Source organism: Anopheles moucheti, chromosome 3 (genome assembly GCF_943734755.1).
Source record: "Anopheles moucheti chromosome 3, idAnoMoucSN_F20_07, whole genome shotgun sequence".
In the NCBI taxonomy this organism is placed as follows: domain Eukaryota; kingdom Metazoa; phylum Arthropoda; class Insecta; order Diptera; family Culicidae; genus Anopheles; species Anopheles moucheti.
This window is the reverse complement of record NC_069141.1, coordinates 73409519-73422046: the sequence shown is the minus strand read 5'-3', so window position 1 is coordinate 73422046 and position 12528 is coordinate 73409519. Positions and strand designations below refer to the sequence as shown.

The following is a 12528-nucleotide window of genomic DNA, read 5'->3' as shown; positions in this document are numbered from 1 at the left end:
TTCAACGATAATGATATCACTGCTTTTGATGTGATGAAAGTTTTACAAGCCCCAACCCCTCCCCTGGAGGCAATCTCGCGGTGTGGAGTTCTTGGGGAATTGAAGTGGAGCCTTGATCATTTTGCCCCTTCGGGGATCGTCATGAGTTCCCAGGACTTAAGGACGACGAAGGTGTAACTAGATTTTGCGCTTGCCACATATACGTTTTACGAGACGCAAGGAGTATATACCGTGCCGTATCGAGCGGCATCCACCGGCCGTTACGGTATATCCTGCGTTGCGTTATGACGATGAACAGGTTTTTATGCCTTCGCTGCTTTGCGCTCCGATCGGTGCCATCCATCGCGTACACCCATCGAGCACGCGGAGCGCTACGTGAGGACATGGGAATGATTTATTACTGTCCACCGTTGGGTTGCGGCTTGCTGTGGGCCCATTCCCCGTGCCGAGAGTCCGAGGCTTTTAGGCTGGGTTTTATGGGACTAGAACTCGAACTCGTTGGTGGAATATCTTTGTCTTTTAATCTGCTTTTTCTTTTATCTTTCCTGTTTTTTTTTCGTGTGTATGAGATTCTACCTTCAACTTCAAATTTGTATGTCTGAAGATCTCGCAGGTTTGCATACAGGGACAACGTTGTCGATACGCATCATTTTGGTTAGACGCTCGATCGGCTCGAACACGATCAATCTTGCCTTCTCTCCTCACAATCTGCAGGTATTGTCTGCGATCGCTAATGAATATCACTGCCCAATGGAGCCCCGCAATGATAATGAAAGGTTAACGCGATAAGCTGTATCTCCCAATGCCCGATCCCGTCATTCCGCTATCCGCCCATCTTTCAAACTGTTCAATTGCCCGAGGTACATTTAAAGTAGATCGAGATCACACGTCGAAAATTCTTCACCTGCCCCGGTCGAGTTTCGGGCCCCCGTTCGGCGCTCAAGGTTGGCCGCATTTACCACCCGCCCCCCTGGACCGGATGAAGTTGACGTTCATGAGACGTCTACAATGCCATCGGCCACGTAGCGTCTCGTTCCCGTAGACGCCCGGTGCTTAAACATTATGGTCGTAAATATATTAGCATATTGTGTGTTTTTTTGGTTCACTCCACACACTCTAGCGCGACTCACTGCAGTCGATCTTGCAGTCGATCGGGGAATGCCTCCGAGCGGTACGGCCGTACGGCGACAGCAGTTTTGCTAAACGTTCCTGTGCGACGATCGGTTTTTTTTTCTTTCGTAATAACGATCATAAATTTCGGTGAATATCGTTATTAACGGGCGCATCATCGAGTGCCGTCGGCAAAAGTCGGCCCACTGCTGTCCCAAACCAAAAAAAAAGCGAAGAACACACGTCTGACGATCGACATTATGCGGCCCCAAATAACGCCGCCGTTTATCGCTGGGAGCAACTTTTAATCAATCTTTTTTTACGTGGCTCCACACAATCAATCGCGGTAGGAATGGGTGATCTTCAACCGGGTCTCTCAAGTAGGGAGATTGACGGGAGAACCCAACGATACCGCCCGAAGCGATAAGCTATCCCGGGAAAAGAAGGAACTCCGTGCCCGGCCTTCCAGAAATTCTGCGTACTGACCAAAAGGGCCCTCTGCACGGCAATGTGTTCGCACCTTCTCGTAAGGGGGCCTTGGCCAGTTGTCCGAAGCCCCGGGGAACAGGGCCCTTCGGCAAAGACCTTGGAAGTTGGGTGCCGAACCGTCAAGCCGACGTGACGCACAAACTTCCGAACCCTCCAACCCGGGCATTGGGATCCGGGACGGCGGTCCACAATAAATTACATTAATTGAGATATAAATATTATTATCTTGGACAAATGGACAATCCATCATGTGCGTGCGGTTTGAACGTCATGCGTTTTGACGCTGAATACACACACACCGCACCTGCTCGTGATGGTCGGTGTGCTCGAGTGTGTCAAGTGAAGGCTACGAGTGAGGCACTACTTAGGACCACAACCTTTGACTTTGCCAGCCCTTTCACCAACCCTTGGTTCGCCCGTGCCGTGCGACAGCTTACGAAGGATAGTTGGAAACAGTGTTGGAAAGAAGGAAAGGAAATGGGGCTTTTCTAAATGGGATCACATAAGTTAAGAACTTCATTGGTGGTCCTACTTGCCCGGATCTTTTTGTTTGATCTATCTATTTATAAAAGTTTCTTTCGTTTTCGAGCCACTTTTGGCCAGAGTAATCTCGCACACAAAATGTGGAATTTATTCACCGCCGCTCAATGAGTGTTTTATGCACTTAATATTCACCTCCAAAAAGGACACACAAGGTCCGATTTCTCTGAGGGATAGCAAAGCATTTCACACCTTCGCAAGATGCGCATAAAACAAGCAAATTTATCTTGCAGCCACCAAAAACAAACAAAAGCCCCACCCACCGGACCGGGGATTATCTGACCTACTGGGCGTATGCATGAGTGCAAGGGGTGCGTATGTCGCATGACGCTGCCGTAACATATGGTACCGATGTTGCCGGGGATTTTATCCCACTGCGCACCAAATCAATTCCATCCCCGTGCACCAGCTGAGCTTCCGGTCCAAAATCCGACCGATCGGGGGTGGAAAATCGATTGACCAGCAACCGGGACGGGGGGGGGGGGGCAGAAAAAGGTTTTCAAATTTTAAAAGCATTCATGAATGTAATGCTCTCGAGGGCGCGTTAAACACGACGGCCCGTTAAACTTCGGGAAAAAGGCAATTGTGACCATTTTTCGCCTGCCTGACTCGTGTGTTGTGAAGTGAAGCTTCGAATATTATTTTCTTTTCCCCAAAAAACTCTGTTTTGAAGGCAGTTTTCGGTGCCCTTTTCCGCTCGGAGCATCTCTCTCGGTGCCCAGGCGTCCACAACCACCACATGTGGTGCCACATGGTAACATTTGAATAAAATACCAATTATGTTAATGGTAAAGGGATTTCGCTACAATCCTCCCTTTTTTTTCGGCACACCAGCAATGGTACTGCATCGATGTTGATTTCGTGATTTGAGCGTGTCTCTCGGAACAAACAACAAAAAAAACCCAAAAAACTACACAATAAAATCGCACATCCTGGCTTGGCTCGCATCACGTGTTTCACCTGTTGCCGTCCGTAAAGGCGCCGGTACGAGCCGGTAGAGAAGGTGAGAAGGTTCTCGCACTGGCACAAACACGATATGAAGTGCTTATTGAATTGTGAAATCAACTTCAACCTGCACAGGTCCTCCCTCCCTCCATGTGCTTCCCCGTTTCCCTCCCTCGGGAGTGGCGTGACGACTTTCGATGGTCGAAAGACGCTGAAACTTGTTCATCAACTTACTGACAGACTCCACTGCAATTGCCCTTCAGGGCGCGTTTTTCGAGCACGCGGAGAGGGCGAAAAAAAAAAACAACGAATCATAACGGACCCGAAACGGCACAACAGCATGCTGCTACGGATGCTACCAAGGATGTGCATTTTTATCGCGCCAAAACGATCCCCGCCGGTTGGGGTGGCGTGTGAAGACGGAGACGGCGCGTCCGGACTGCGGGTGAGTTTGTCGAAGGTTTATAAATTATTGACATCATCTTCAACATTTTTATAGCATTATGAATTATTAATTCCAATGAGACCCGAAAAACCGAAAACCGCCTTCCCCCTGAACCACGGTTTCGTTTCGTCCGGCGAGACGGTTCCTTATCAATTTTTCGTTCCAGCGCCATCAATTTTCAAAGCTTCCCGAAATGTTTCTCCCTCCCCCTTCTATCGAGGTTTTGATGTTTGTGCATTTATGGCTATTTTTGCACGTTTCCAGTTTCTTTCTGTTTTATTTCGTCCGTTTGTTATATTTCTTTTCCCTTTAGCTTAAAGCCTTTACGTAAAACGGCATTCTCAGGGACGCGTTTAGAGGGGTTTTTTTTATTAAACACAAATGTACTCGTTTTTACAATGTTTGTACGGAGCTTTACGCATTTTACAGCAACGAGCTTTCCATTGCGACGTATCAAGCGGCTACCAATCTCTTTTTCAAAAACAAAAAAACTCCCCAAGGATATCGGATGTCTCGAGGGTGTCGCCAGAATTCTCCAGAATATCCCTCGATAAGATGCGATCCCCGCACCTCAACAGGTCCCTTAATAGGGGTCTTCTTAATTTATGTACTCGCGCTTACTTTCCCCGTTGAAAACGGGGGCTGCCAAATTTCCGAAGAAAACTCGTACTCTGATTTGTTGTTCTCCCGGTGTCCCGGTGTCCCCTCTCCCGGTCAAGTGAATGTGGTTTCGATACTCAAATATCATTGCGAAATTCTTTCTGTCTTACCGAGTTCTTTCCCCTTTTTCCCCAATCAAACCCAGAATCGCATCGTTTTGCTACTGCCGTTGCTGCTGCTGCCAATGCGCTGATAATGTTGATGATGAGTTACGGAAAAATATGAATTTCTGATATCGGTTTGCGACGACGACTCTGCCCAATATTCTTTTTGGGGCACGCAAACTCACTGTCGTCCGGCGGGAAAAAGGGCTGCGACAAAGTGTAAACAGCAACATAATAAATCATTGCGAAAACGTTCAACTCTCTTTGCCCACCAACGACAAAAAAAAAACAACACCGATTGCCGATCCAAGCGCGAAGGTACTGCGCCCTTCCTGCTGCCGGTACTGGCGCAGTAGGTGAAAAGATCGTACGGAATGCTCGATGTGTAACGTTCTTTGGAGGGCGCTTTTTAACTGTTTGTTTGGGCCGAGTTATAGCCGTGCGTTCCGCGCACTTATGACGTTCGCCTCGTTGACATTTCGACTCCCGTTTCGTAAGGTGCGCTCCGCTCGCTCGTAATCACGAAGCAGGAAGCGCACAAAAGCGCGAACAAAAATAAAAACTGGAGTGAAATATCCAATTCGCTGTTGCTGTTGATTTTTTTTCTCGCTTCTCCCATCATCTTCTTGCACATCAACCAGGTAAAGATCGCCCGAGATCGCCGATTGTCGATTGTTTTAGGGATCGGAAAATTGTTTCAGAATATCGCAACGCGTACGGCATGTCGTAGATCGGTGTCCATTTTTGGGTATACTCCCGCCGGTCCCCGGGAACCGCTCATAACCGATTAAGGCAGGCTGCTCCACCACCGGTAGCGATGGTAGAATCCTTCTGCAAGCCACAGCTCAAAACATTCTACCGCCCCGGTATAGACATTCCATTTATTATGCCTCTTTTTTGTTCCAAATCGCGTCTCATTCGCTCAGCATATCGATCAGCCAGGCCGGGAATGACCCGTGGGAATTACTGCACAATCCGCCCGCAGCACAATTGAGGGCCCACTTGGATTGTGCTCCCATGCCACCGGTGGAGTCTTGAGGTGTGATGCTGTTTGCTCGTCGATCGTCACCCTGCTTGACTGACACTTCTCGCACGTCTTTGGGCGATGCGTTTTTGTCGTTGTTGTTGTTAAGCTTCACCGCTACCGATTAAGTGCATATTTGCGTGCCGAAGCACTCCGTTTTACGCACCGGGAAGTCTACTGGGTAGAGCCCCCTACTCGAAGATCAATATTGCATTATGCGCCCAGATGCAATTGCAATTGCAATGAAATTGGGCCCAAGAAAACAACGTTAAGGAAAGACTCGTCCCGACGCTTCCAGCGCGTGAGGAATGTAAAGAGAGACAGACCAAGCAAGCAAGCAAAAAAAACCGAGCACCAACGTCGGACAGGAACGCAAACAAAATGTTGACATATTTATTTGTCCAGACGGTGCTGTGGTCCAAATTTTTCCGATGACATCATGCCTGCGTTCGATGCAAAGCATGTCGTCGTGGCATGTTGAATGAGAGCCACTATTGATTGAAGCGAATGCAGCCAGCCCAGTGCAGCATATGGTGGCTGGACTATTGGAATGGCTTTAGTTTTTGTTCCTTTTGAAGGGTTTTTTTCGGCACAACACGTTGAGGACGCAGGACAACGCTAAAAAGGATATCTCTCTATGATTGTGAAAATACGCGCACAGCAACCATGTGGCGACAACGGATTCACACTGCCACGACCAAGATCATGTGCCATCCCGGATTGTCACAGGGGTTGCTCTCCAGGATTCCTGCTCCGGTTCATGGTCATGAACGTGTGGCATCTTTTGGGCAAAACTATTACAAATGTAGCATAAGGATATTTCTTTCCATTGCTTTCAGGCACGTTTGTGGAAGTCTCCAGCAGAGACATTCCGGTTCTGATTTTGTCTGTCGTTTCGAGGACATTTTGGTGTTGCTATAAGCTGTTAAATTTGTATCTTTATTTGTCCAAATATTTTATAAAAATTGAAAGATGTTTTAATTTTAATACTTTTTAATTGTGCCATGTATTCTAATTGATTGTTTAACAACTATTGGTCAATTATTAACATCTTCTTCTAAACCAGCGTATCGAACTGCTGATGTCGTTATTAACGATATTATTGATTGCTATTTGATGAAGCTAACCCGACTGCCCTGTTCGGGCTCCCAAAAAACACACACACACCCGACCAGGGGCCTCCCGTAGGGTCGATCCCTTATAAAGACGAACCCCGCAAGATCAACCACGATTGGGATCTCACCTGCGCGCGCGGCGTTCGAAACCTGCGGTGATGGCAGCCTTTTGCGTGACCGTGATCGCGTTAGCTTTGGGGGGGCTTTCCCTTACCCCCTTCTCGCATCCATCCTCTCGCCACCCGCCCGCTACCAATCCAGTGGTTAGTATAAATATTTATCAATTTGAACATTGATAAATTAATTGTAAATTAATTAAATTGATTTGTACGTGATTTTGGCAAGTTTTTGCACCGGTGCGCCGTGCTGGTTTTGCTTCGCTTCGTATAGCAAAGCCGGACACACATTCCACGCACAGTTACCCGCTGGCGTTCGCTCGATCGAGCGATCGGTCAATTTGCGATTCGTTGCGTGTATTTCTTCGTGGTTTGGTTTGGTGAGCGCTGAAAACAGTTCACGCATTGTCAATTGAGGCAACCGCTGGTCAATGGAATTGATCGTCCGCAGTTTCGGACGGGTTTTGTCAAATTCCAAGGGTGAAGTTGCACACCCGAGCAGGGCGCTACGTACTGCGCCGGCATTGGAATTGGAGGAGGTAAATTCAATTAGAACATATTTCTGCAGTGCGTCCAATGCGCGCAACGGTGCGTGCGTTGTGCTGAGGTGCTCAATTTTCCGATTCCCTGCCCGAAACCTGCGAAAATCAAGTGCGGCCGGGTTAGCATCTTCATTCAAGACCCGTCGCGAACTGAAGTAGCGATGGAATCGGTTGGTTACCAACAACCAAAAAAAAGTAAAACTCACATAAAAAACCGGGAACACACAGCAAAAACCAGAGCGACGGAACTGTCGCATGGTTCATTTCGTCTTAAATTATAATTAATTAATGAGATTCCTTTTCACTACTCGCTCGCACACATTGGCCTGCATCGGAATTCGGTTCGGTCGGTTGGCTGGAGGAGTGGAAACGAGCGAGGTTTCCACCAGGGGCGGTGAAGAAGATGTCACTTGCCTGAATCTCAACGCAAGCTGCATCGTAAGGGCTGCGCGGCAGCAGAAAACGGCAGCTCAAACCAAGTCCACGCGGTCTCCCGGGGGGATTTTCGTGCGCAGTGGCAGTGGCGATGCTAAAAACCCTTTCGCTCGAAAGCCTTTTGTTAACTGCAACTTCCAAGATACGCTACGTCGCCCTTTTTTTCCCCTGCACACACATCTCGTGCACATTTAGTGATCTCCGGCTACAAATCCACACGCATTGTCGCAAAGCTGTTGACGTTCGGCAGTGGAAGATGACGTTTTGCGTTGGCTACGGCCGAATGCATTCGCTTTTCTTGCGGACATTGTGTTGTGTTGTTTTTTTGTGTGTGCTACTTCCTTGATTCGCTTGCTTTTCGGTCATGCCGAAAATTGAGTGCCGGCGATGTGTGTGACGCGAATAATTTCACAGTTCCACAGTTGCCTTTCAAACAAGACGAAAAAAAGCTTAAACGATCTCAACGCCTTGAAACAACAGTTTAGCTCCGTTTGCTAACGCTGATGATGATCACAACCGATGCGTTAGCTCGAGTTCGAGTTTTTCTGTTCCGGTTATCGGGAAATTACGGCCGTGAATTACCGTGTTTCGTCTGTTTTTTTTTTTGGGGGGGTGACAAAAAGGAAACTGGACATCAACCCGTGTATTGGAAAAGTAGTGATGGGCACAATGGGGCAAAAAAGAAAAGCGGAGTTGGTTCCGAACGATTCGAAAAATTGTCGGAATCAGTTCCAGAAGGTAAGTGCAATCAGAACAGTCGGGACCGTTTTAACAGTGGAATCGTCCGGAACCGTCCGGAATCGTTCGGAACCATCGGAACCGTCGGATTAACCCGGAACCGTCGAAATCATTCGGAACTGTCGGAATTGGATTATGGTGGAAAAGGAAGAGGGTGGCGAAAGAAGAAGGGGGAAGGGTTAGTCAGTTAGTTCAAATCTTTTGGTCAGTCAGTACCAAGCCCAACCATTAGAAAATATTCTAAAAAAATCTGTGGGCCAGTACAAATTAGTGCTGTACCGTCAGTCCTCGCCAGGAAAATTTATTTTTGATTTTTTGTATGACTTTGTGGCTTTTGGACAGCCCGTGGACGTCCTTTGGTCATGGTCTATGGATCGAACATGATTTCGACAGTTCCAAACGTTTCCGACGGTTCCAGACGACTCCGACGATTTCAGACGACTCCGACGGTTCCGGACAGTTCCGAACGGTTCCAAACAAATCCCAACGGTTCTGAGCGGAACTGGCGGTTCTTTTTCCCGGAATCGGAATAGGAGTCACACTAGCCGGAACCGGATCGGAACCGTGGGTGCGCTCCACAAAACCCATCACTAATTGGAGCGTGAGGACGAGCGAGATTTAGATTCATTTCATTCCATTCCGTAGAAAAGAAACAAAAAAAACGAACAAATCCACCGACGGCGGACCCTTCGGTACGACCCACCGGCACAAATGTCGCGCAGAAAATTGGCAAGAGATTGGCCGCGCTAATGAACGCTGACTGGACGCGGTGGGAATAAAATGGTGATCCCGGTGAAAAAAAAAACAAGAACCATCGTCGGTTTGCCGACTTTTCCTTGGCTTTTCGCTTGCCGTCGTTCCGTCCCCTTTCCCCCCGGGATGGATTGGCGAAACTGGAACTCGGTTTTGGAAAACGGAGCGTGCCCGGGTTAAGGTAGAAAGTAATGCTGAAAGCACTGCTTGTTGCGTGGAGAACGACTCAAAGACAACCTATTGGTTGGTAATTGAAATTTCGGGTCGTGCTAAAGTATGATTCCCGATGGGCAATTTTATTTTCGTTCGACGAACGTTACATCGAGGGCTTGCGTACATGAGGTCCATTTCTTTATCACTTTTCACCACCCATTAGGCCCACCCATTACTATTACAATTTTTGTTTTTTTTTTGGACACAGTTCTGGTCAGTTGTGCCGGTATCTTAATGATGCTTGCCGTACAACATAATCTATCGGAGTGGAGATTTGACGCTTCTAATGAGATGTAAATGAGACCGGGCTTAAAGCAACAACACTTTGATGGCCGGGTTTTTGTTTTCCTACCGTCGACAGTGTTTACGATCGAGCTTCAAATTATAATCTGCCTTATGGCCCGGTGTTCCCAAGAAAGGACCAAAAAAAACAGGCCACATATATAAATACTTTCCCTTCGAACTTATCCCCTTGTGGGAACGTGCCTTTTTCAATTGGCTTTGGCTAACCCCAAAAAGCTCATAAACAAATAAAAACCCAAACAGCACAGTCAAACACACTTGTTTGACTCCTTCAAAGCATCGGGCAAACTTTCATTCAATAAGTCAAACACCTTGTAAGCCTTGTTTGAACATCCCCGAAGATTGGTCGTGGGACGACGTTGCTTCACTTTTTTGGTCACCTAGTTGCTGTTGCCTCTCTAGTTCTTACCTGACTTGCCGGCGGATATGTGTAGCCAAATTGTGCGTACGCGGCCATTATTCCTGTATGCGTGCGTTCCTTTCCGTATTTTTGTTTTCGCTTCTTCTTCTCAATCTACTACTACGTTCCCACACGTTTTCTGGCACAATGGCATAAGGTGGTTGCAGTATGATAAACCGATCGATTGCACTACTCTTCTTTGCGAGTACGTTCGTGGCTGTTTTTTTTTTTTGGGTGACTCAATTTAACGCACAACTTCACCAAACCAAAACGGAGACCTAATGCACAATCACTACCGAAACACATAAACATTCACCATGTTCCGTAAACGACCATTTCCTGAGGTTTTACTCCATTTTCCGAAGGTCTTATCGTACCGTAGCCGACAAGTCGGCCGTCGTCACCGTTGCGGTCGTCGTATCCTTTGGCGCCAATTGCACGGCGGGATACATGATCCTGTCCGGCTTGTACACTTTCACCAGCAAGCAATGTACACCCACCACAGCCACGGTTGTCGTTTGCCCAACAGGAACCTCAGACACCCGAGATCGGCCAGACAGAGGGAATAGATGACATCCAATGGTTAGAAGTCCTATCGTTCCTATGCTATCCTTGGGATCATTATTGTTTTTCTATTTAATTCTTCTTCCTCCTCTTCTTGGTGTGAATCACCCAGCAACGCAAGCTTTGCTGTCAGTTTTGACAGTTGTTTGGAGCTGATCTTTGAGTGTCTACCGCCGCTTTGTGAGCACTTGATTTACCGGGACATCTTGCTTTACGTTAATTAAGACTTGTTTTTGGTCAACAAGAATGTTCACTGTTATACACACAAAAACACAAACTCGCGAGAGGGAACAATAACAACAATATAACAGAAATAGTAACAACTTCCCCGCACAAAAGCTGAAGCGAACGGAGCAAAACGCAAAGAACAACGTATCACAACTAACGTAATGTTGCTACTGCTACTCCTTGGAGCTGGGCGGATAGCCTAGGGGAACCAAACAAACTATAATTGAAGCACAACCGAACCTCGGACCGGTATATTCCGGATGCGGTTGTTTTGTGTTGCTTTTCGTCCGCACGCCGGTCCAGGATTCCTGATGGCTCTTATCCTGGTCACCAGCGCTGTTGGTTGGTTGCCCAGTAGGCCAAGCGGTGTTTTGTTGCCCGGCAGCAGCAAAGGATGCTGCGATGTTCGCTCGTCGGAGAAGTTCCTCTTTTAGCAGGCGATGGGTGTTTGCCGGAGATGCTGCGGTACCGGAAATTCTTATGCTCTTTCTCATATGCGTTCCTTAATTTTCACCCGCGCTCTCGTGCTCTCGCTCTCGCGTCAGAATATTTTCCCAAAACCGCGGAGGGTTGAAGGGGTGGTTCAACTCATTCACACTTTGCTCACCGAAGCCAACCAGCGCTGTATTGTGTTCACTCGCGGTTTTGTTGTTCTTTGAGCAACACTGAAACACACACTGGCGTTCACATCTGGCGCATATCAAAACAAATCTTGCTGGGGCCGTTTTTGTGCGGGTGGAAAGAATTTTCCAATAAACCGGCACGATTTTTCTTCTTTCCGCGTGTGGGTGGTCACGCAGGACACTTTCCCCGGGCACGTGGGCAATGGGTGGAAGCGAAGGGGTAGAATACCCGCACACACACATACACACTCGTACACAAACACACGCGCGCGTAACCCGAATTCCGAATTGAGCACATAAACAAACGGGGCAAGGAAGGAAAAGTAGAAACACAACCGGTGTTTTGCGAAACGCCGTGTGTCGTCTCGTACCGTGGTCGTGGCCCGTAACCCAAAAACACGCGCGCAGCAACGATGCGCACTTGATCACGTTTTGTCGGAAACTGAATTTCTCCCCCAAAAACCAGCTCGGTGCAGCGGGCAAAAGTTGGCCTAGGCAAAAACCGGAAAAGGCAACCCCCGGTGCCCAGCACGGAGGGCGTTCTCGTTTTCGGCCAATCGGCGTGCAATACATAGGCGCGTTTGAGCACGCCCACCGGATGTGAAGGCAGTTTATGTGCGCTGGTCACGCCCATCGCTCCCTTTCCTGTGCGAACACCACCCGAAATAAGGGGAGAATAATGGCTTTTCTTCGAACGGGCAGAGCGAGCGAGCGAGACAGAGAGCGACAGCGAGAGAGGGAGAGAGAGGGTGAGTGAGAGAAAATCGTCTCTTCTCGCGAATCACACCAGTCGCTCCCGTACTCTCCCGCTCGCTCACACAACCGCTAAGGGGTGTGAAAAAAGGAAAAGCCGATCGGGTTTTCCCACCCTCCCACCCTTGCACACATCTTTCGTGTTGTTCGCGCGCGCAAACTTTATCTCGCGCGATTGCGCCTTTCGCGGTGCGGTGCGAAAAAGGCAACAAAACCAAAACGAAGCATTTCATTCATGCGCTCGATTTCGGTGGATTCAATGGGGGTTGTTTTGGGTTTTGCGTTTGCTCCAGAAAAACCGCCTTTTAGTTCGAAACGGTAGATGGAAAATGCGTTCGGCTACTCCCGCAGGACTGCTCTCGCAGCATCCGTGGCTAAGGATACGGGACTCTCGCAGGCTCTCGCGCGGCGTGTGCCATTCTCGCACG

The 12528-nt window shown here is 48.2% G+C and overlaps 1 protein-coding gene across 1 annotated transcript in view; it reads right to left on the bottom strand.

Moving 5' to 3' along the window:
• Nucleotides 1–11151, bottom strand: part of LOC128300666 (homeobox protein araucan-like) — a 74769-nt gene extending 63618 nt beyond the window's left edge. The window contains exon 1 of the mRNA XM_053036816.1: nt 9942–11151. Within this exon, the coding sequence (XP_052892776.1) occupies nt 9942–9989 (48 nt within the window). The 5' untranslated portion in view covers nt 9990–11151. The remainder of the gene's footprint in view (nt 1–9941) is intronic.
• Between the last annotated feature and the right edge of the window lie 1377 nt (nt 11152–12528).